General features: G+C 47.3%; 1 protein-coding gene across 1 annotated transcript in view; it reads left to right on the forward strand.

Annotated features, from left to right (window-relative positions):
- POLR1A (RNA polymerase I subunit A) overlaps positions 1-7,697 on the forward strand; it is a 65,228-nt gene that overhangs the window by 30,408 nt on the left and 27,123 nt on the right. Inside the window, exons 18-22 of the mRNA XM_019552564.1 lie at positions 3,373-3,455; positions 3,572-3,730; positions 4,121-4,219; positions 4,892-5,044; positions 5,231-5,313. Coding sequence (XP_019408109.1) covers positions 3,373-3,455; positions 3,572-3,730; positions 4,121-4,219; positions 4,892-5,044; positions 5,231-5,313 — 577 coding nt within the window. The remainder of the gene's footprint in view (positions 1-3,372; positions 3,456-3,571; positions 3,731-4,120; positions 4,220-4,891; positions 5,045-5,230; positions 5,314-7,697) is intronic.

The following is a 7,697-nucleotide window of genomic DNA, read 5'->3' on the forward strand; positions in this document are numbered from 1 at the left end:
GATGATTTGCTCAGGTCCCTTCCGACCCTACAATCTATGAAACTATGAAAGCTGACTTTGACAAGCTCAGGAGGCTTGTTGGTGAGGCCCTAAGGGACGATGACCCAAAGGGCAGGGGAGTTTAGGAAGAGTGGTTGCTCCTCAAGGGAGCAATCCTAGATGCACAAGATAAGGCTGTTCCATCTCAGAGGAAAGGTAGCAAAAGGGCACAGCAGCCCCCTTGTCTCAGCAAGGAACTAGTGAACCTCCTGCATCTAAAAAGAAAGACCTACAAAGGATGGAGGATGGGATCCACCTCCAAGGAGGAATATTCCACACTGGTCCGCCCTGCAGGGAGCAAACCAGGAAAGCCAAGGCTGCAATGGAACTCCAGCTGGCTACTAGTATCAAGGATAATAAAAAGTCCTTTTTTAGATATGTGGGGAACCGGAGGAAAAGCAAGCGTAACGCTGGACCCCTGCTAAACCATATGGGTCAACTGACAACCAACACCCAGGAAAAAGCCAGCCTGCTCAGTGGGTATTTTGCACTGGTTTTTCACTAGCCCCAAGGGACGGCCCATCTCAGTATGGTACAGGATGGCCAGGGTGAGGGTGAACTGTTACCCTTCATCAGTGTTGACCATGTGAAGGAACACCTTGAGAGGCTGGACACCTTCAAGTCAGCTGGCCCAGACAGCTTATACCACAGGGTATGTTAGGAGCTGGCAAGCATCATAGCTCAGCCACTTCAAGAACTTGTGGCGCTCAGGTGAAGTGCCAGAAGATTGGAAAAAGGCCAATGTGGTGCCTATCTTCAAGAAAGGGAGGAAAGTAGATCTGGGGAATTACAGGCCCATCAGCCTGACTTCCATCCCTGGGAAGATCTTGGAAAAAAATCATCAAAGAGACCATTCTTGACGAACTGGCTGAAGGCAGCTTCTTGAGGGATAGCCAGATCGGGTTTGTTGCGGTGAGGTCTTGCCTGACCAATCTCATCTCCTTCTACAACCAGGTGACATTACCTGAACAAGGGAGAAGATTGATGTCATATATCTCAACTTTAAAAAAAGCTTTCAATCTGGTATCCCATGATCATCTTATAGAAAAACTGGCCAATTGCGGCCTCGGCTACATCACAGTCCACTGGCTGGGGAATTGGCTTCGAAGTTGGCCCCAGAGAGTGGTAGTTGACGGAAGTCAATCATTGTGGTGCGCCATGACCAGTGGGGTCCCCCAAGGCTCCGTCCTTGGGTCTATCCTTTTCAACATCTTCATTAATGATGTGGACATTGGTGTCAGAAGCGTACTGGCCAAGTTCACTGATGACACCAAAGTTTGTGGGAAAGCATCCATACCCAAGGACAGGCTGGTGATCTGGGCCAACCTTGACAGGCTCAGAAAATGGGCAGGTGAAAACCTGATGGCCTTCAACTCCAAAAAATGCAAGGTACTATACCTTGGGAAGAAAAATCCTCAGCATACTTATTAGGCTCGGCAGTGCTAAGCTTGCTAGCACCCTGGCTGAAAGGGACTTGGGGGTCATGATTGAGCACAAGATGAGGCACCAATGTGAAGTTGCAGCTGGCAAAGCGAGTAAAACTCTGGCTTGCATCCATAGATGCTTCTCTGGCAGATCCCAGGATGTCATCCTCCCACTGTACTCGGCATTGGTGAGGTCACAGCTGGAGTACTGCGTCCAGTTTTGGGCTCCACAATTCAAAAAGGATGTGGAGAAGCTTGAGAGAGTCCAGAAGAGAGCCACACGCATGATCAGAGGTCAGGAAAACAGACCTTACAATGAGAGGCTGAGAGGTGCAGAACTACTCTGGATTCGTTTAAGAGTAGATTGGACGCTTACCTTACTGGGATCCTGTGACCCCAGCAGACTTCCTGCCCCTGGGGCAGGGAGCTGGACTCCATGATCTTCTGAGGTCCCTTCCAGCCCTAATGTCTCTGAAAAACTATGAGGAGATGAACTTCTGCAGAGGGAAGTATACAGATTGGGACAAGTAGTCAGGGACTGGAAGGTGGTGACAGGGAGAGGAAAGCCAGGCTTATGAGTTTGCTGAGGAAAAGAGGCTGGAACTGGCAGATGCAGCGAATGGAAGGAGAAGATTGAGGTGCCAGGTGAAGATGAACTGCCTAGATCAGTGGAGGGGGGGCAACCTTTTTTGGCACGTGTACCATAAATTAGTCCTGCACCCTCCTCAAGTGCTATCCAAACCCCTTCCTCTCCCTGCTCTAGTGCTCTGCTCTCTGCTCTTTCCATCACCAATTTGCTCTTTTTTTTTTTTTTTTTGGACCTATCTCTGCTCTCTGCCTAACCAGATGTTCTGCTTTCTCCTCCCTGCTGTATCTGCCACTGCTTCCTGTCCCCTCCCTAATCTGCTCTGTGCTACACACAGAGGCTGCCCCTGCCATTATGGCACCTGTGCTTCAGGTTGGCCATCCCAGACTAGATGATGTCCTGGGATTGGGATTTAGGAGAGAGTAATGAAGGAGGTGCTAGAGGAAAAGAGATGCATCTGATGAGAAGCAAGACATGTGGGAGGAGATATGGCAGTGGTTTGTCAAAGATACTGGGGACAAGGAACCAGGGTATACATCATGAAAATGGATGAGGGCCCAGAAAGGACAGACTGGAAGTTCACAGCAGGTAGAACAGAGACCTGAGGTTGGGTAGACTGATTGTATCAGCCTGTGGGGAGGAGGAACTGAGGCTGTCTAGGAAAGGAGATAAGAACATGTAGTTCTGAAGCATGACACAGGGATGTTCTGGACAAGGAGATGGAGGTGAGAGGATTGGGATTGATTAGGTAAGGAGAGAAGCACTGGGACAAGGAGTGAAAGGTGTGATGGGTACAGGAATGTGATAGGTTGGATGTATGAAGTGGAGTAGAAAGAGGTCAGGCATGGGATAGAGGAGAGAAGAGTCTGCCTCTCATCCATTGCCCCAAGTCTCCTTTTTGCCAGTGGGTTTCATAGGTCTTTGTTACAGTAAAGTGTCCTGCCCCCCATCCCGCTCTAGTGCAGGGTCCACATAGAGGAAAACAACCTACTATTGCTAAAAGTTACTCCTGTAGTTCTGTTGGCAGAGGTCTGTGTAGTATGGCTAAAAGTTTTGACCCTGCCAACAGCATACATGGCTATCAATGTACACGCCATGTGATGGGATCTCTGAAAATCTGTTAAGTCACATGCAGGAGGAAAAAAACACGCCTACATTAAAGGAGCATCATTCTGTGGGGAAAATAGGATGTGGTGATACGATTAGACTGCATCACAATGTAGAGACTGAATCAAAGTTGCACTCCAGCAGCAAATGACCCCCTGATGTTCCACTGTTCAGATTCAACCATTGCACAAATGCATCTCTCTTTTACTCTTGCAGGGGTTGAAGATATTTTGGTCAAACCCCGAGCAGACCACAAAAGAGGTAAAATTATTGAAGAGTCGACCTACTGTGGTACCAAGGTAAGTGCGTCTTGCAAAGAGGTTTTAGTCTTTGTCCTTTTTTAAATGTCAAATTCCTGCCCTGTGCAATTATAGTTGTGTCTGCATTAGCACCTAAAAGCCTTCTTTGCTTCCAGGCTGTTAGAGCTGCCTTTAATTTGCCAGAAACAACATCACATGAGGAGATCCAAGGGAAGTGGCAGGATGCTCATCTCTGCAAAGACCAGAGGGATTTTAATATGGTTGATCTGAAATTCAAGGAGGAAGTAAACAATTACAGCAATGAGGTTAACAAGGTTGGCATTGAACAGTAGCTGCGTATATTAATATTGCTTGCAAATTTTCTTAACATTGATTTAATGCCAGTAAAACAGCCCGAACAATCCTGGAGGCTAAAATCCACTTCTTCCACACTTGGCAGGAAGATCCCAGTCAGCACGTCTCAGCCATGATGTAGCAATGAGAACTACCTCTGAGATCAAAGTGATTTTAACTTTCAAGGCTCTTAACTTTTGGGCTGTTATCAGAACGTGCCATAAAAAACTGGTTTCTTTGTAACTGTAATAACTTTTGATTTTGATGGTCTTGGATATCATTTTTACTTTCAACAGATAGTGAATTTTACTTTCAAATTCTTCTCGTTTAAGTAGAGATTTGACTTGATCTTTATGTTTCAATACCTGTAGGTATGTATGCCTCTTGGTCTCCATAGGAGCTTCCCAGAGAACAATTTGCAGCTAATGGTGCAGTCAGGAGCCAAAGGATCCACTGTAAATACAATGCAGGTAATAACATCAGGACAGTATTTGGGTATATCTGTTTCCATGTTTTGTTCTAAGAATATGATTTGCCAAGAGGCTACTCTAGGAATCTGCTTGTGTGTTTTCCGAAGCAAACCAAGGTGGTATTTACTGTTAGCTTCCAGAGCCAGAAAGGCAGCGTTTTTAACATGGGTTACGTCTAGTAAAATATAACATGATTAAAGACTTTATCACATGATGGAGAAGATTATGGGATTTCTCATCTTAACATTACTCCTTAGAACAGCAAGATCTGTTCTTACGGTTGCAGTAAGAAAACACCCAAGTAGTAGATGGAATGTTGTGGATTACACAGACAAACCCCAGCTCCAGGTTAAAATGGTTTTGTTGCATCTTGCATTAGAGCTTTCTGCCATCAGAATAAACTATACATTGTTTAGGGTGATCCAATGGAAAAAAATCATAATAGCATAAGCCGAGCGAAGAAAACATGTTAAGGAAATGACAAGCTTGATCTAACTGGGCTTCACTGTCTCTTACCAGCAATTAGTTCTTGTATATTTAAAAAGTGTTTAAAGGAAGGGGATATTAAACGTATTGTGTGAACAAAAGAGTAGTGTGGGAACTGTCCTTTTTGCCATTAGATCAGGTTTAGCCTGATTTCCTTCCTTGTCTGTTTGCCTCCTTCCAATATAGATTTCCTGCTTGCTGGGCCAGATTGAGTTGGAAGGACGAAGGCCCCCACTAATGGCATCTGGGAAATCATTGCCTTGTTTTCAGCCTTACGATTTTTCCCCTAGATCTGGAGGATTTGTGACTGGTAGATTTCTCACGGGCATCAAGCCTGCTGTAAGTTACTCCACTTGGGAACCTGTTTGTTTCTCTTCTGTGCTTTCCTTGCACTGAAATGTACTGAGATTCAGCTGTGCGTGTGTGAACAATGGATAAAATTGGTCAACACTGCTGTTCCTTACCATGGATTCTGCCATCATTATGCTGGCTTTTTTTCTCAGAAAGGTTCTGTTTGCATCTTAGGAGTTCTTCTTTCACTGCATGGCTGGCAGAGAAGGTCTGGTGGACACAGCAGTCAAAACCAGTCGATCTGGTTATCTCCAAAGGTATGAGTGGCAGGTTGGAAATGCTTTTTGAAACTTTTAAAGTTGTCAGTTTTTTAAAAGTATTTTCACGTAGGTAATACATGTGCATCTTCTAGTCCAAAGCTGCCCAGCTTTTAAGTGGCTGGTGGCTGCATCAGCATGGGCCATGTACTGCCCAGGTACATCCCCTCACTGCACCCCAGATCATGCATGAGGACACATTCTTCCTTCTTCCTACCTCTTCCCCCCAGTTCTCCACCAAGTCACACCACTGTGCTCCAGTAAGCAATGCATGTGGAACGTGGATACTTCCTTTTCTTTATCCCCTATTTAACATTGTGTCATGAATGAAATTCTCCCTCCTGCTGCGGTGACCATTGCAGCACACACAGGCAGCTCCCTACTTCCCCTGCCTCCCCATACACAGCACTGCATATATACCACCAGCTTCCTCACCTGCAGGCTGAGCTGCTCTGCCCAGGGAGTGGAGCAGGATACAGAAGTTGGAGAAGGGAAGGGGGAGCCTGGAGACTCCAGCTTAAGGGTGGGCAATTATTTCGGGCGGAGGGCCGCTTATCTGGTTTTGGCAGGCTGTCGAGGGCCACATGGGTAGCCCTGCCCCTTGACAGGTGCCCTGTCCCCTGGTCACCATCTTGGGGGCTGTGAGCAGCTACAGCGTGGAGCTGGGAAAGGGCCTCTTTCCTCCATGCCAGGTAGGAGCCTAGGGAAAAGCTGAGCGGGGTGGGGGGTAGGGAGCGGTCCCTTGCCTGCCCTGTGGCCAGTGCTCCCTGCTGCAACCACTTGCAACCCATGCGGGGCTGTCTGGAGCAGGCACAAGCAGACCCACGTGGGCTGTGAGTGGCTGCAGTGTGGGGCGCCAACCATGGGGCGCGGGAGGAGCCGCTCCTCCCTTCCCCCCAGCACTCAGTTTTTCCTCGGGCCACTTTTTTTCCAAGGGCTTATTCCCTGCCCGGGGTCCTCCCCTGCCCTCCCCCCCCCCAGCTTCCCCTTATCTGCAATTCCAGCGTGGGGCAGCCATGTGCTCCCAGGCCAGAAGCCCTGGCTGGGGCTTTCCGGCTGGGTGGGGGCAGGCCAGGCAGGCCTTGCTGTTGTGGGAGCCCTCCGGGCTTCCCCTGGGTCCTACTGCCCTTGGTTCTTGTTAAAAAAAAAAAAAAAAAGACAGGAATCAGGGGCAGATAAATATTAATTTTCTAAATTTTTTTAGGGGCCTGCGGGCCGGATCTGGCCCACAGGCCATATTTTGCCCACCCCTGCTCTAGCTGGTTCTGTAGCCAGAGCCATAGACGGAGTGGTGGAAGCCCCAGGGCTACAAACTAACCCCTAGTGGGCCACAATTGGACAGCCCTGATGTAGTCCAGTTTCACAAAAGGTGGATATGATCTAAAACATGTTATCATCTAGACCTTGTGCTTAAAAAAGAAACGTTCTCTTTCTGAGGAATTCTATCCAGCGTGCATTTTCCATCTCTCACTTCTCTGATTTATGCTTGTGGTGAGGCACCAATAAAAGCTAACCCTTGGAAAAGTAGTATGCATGTTACAGGTCTCTTGGGGAGCAAGGGGGGATTGGGGCCAAATGATCGTGTCTTTTAGTCCAGTGATTCTCAACCAGGGTGCCTTGAGATCCTTTCAAGGATGACATGAAGTGCCACATAATGTTGGCAGTGTTAGGTGTGGAAACATGATTCACAAGATATAAACCCAGAGGTTTCAAATAGGAATCCATTGTGTAAACAGTGTTGTGGCCTTTCTGAGATTTTTTTCAACAGAAGAATTGCTCTACTCTTTTTCTGTAGCCACAAACAGGTGAAAGCTAAGAGCTGGCACTTTCTGTGGGGAGTCTCGAATCAAATGAGGGGTGCCTTGATTCTAAAAAGACTGAAAATCACTGCTTTAGTCTTTACCCGGGCTAAACTTCCATGACACGTAGGGTTTTTACCTCCCTGAGTTAACCTTTCACTATATGTCCATTTTTAAAGTGAGTTGATGATAACAACCAGTGACATATTCTAGAATACCTTCTTCAGCACACTGAATGATTTTATAGTAGTCTGTGTAGTGATCATAGAATCATAAAGTAGGGTTGGAAGGGACCTTATAGATCTTCAAGTCTGACCCCCTGCCAGGGCAGGAGGAAAAAAAAACTGGGCTCAAACAATCCCAGCTAGGTTGGCATCAAGCCTCCTCTTAAAGACCCCCAGGGCAGGAGCCAGCACCACTTCCCTTGGAAGTTGGTTCCAGATCATAGCCGCCCTGACAGTGAAGTAGTTCTTACGGATGTCTAATCTAAACCTGCTCTCCAACAACTTGTGGCCATTGTTCCTTGTTATGCCAGGGGGCGCTAGGGAAAACAAGGTCTCTCCCAAACCCTTCTGGTCCCCCCTA

Source organism: Crocodylus porosus, unplaced genomic scaffold (assembly GCF_001723895.1).
Source record: "Crocodylus porosus isolate Cpor-Errol unplaced genomic scaffold, CroPor_comp1, whole genome shotgun sequence".
Classification (NCBI taxonomy): Eukaryota; Metazoa; Chordata; order Crocodylia; family Crocodylidae; genus Crocodylus; species Crocodylus porosus.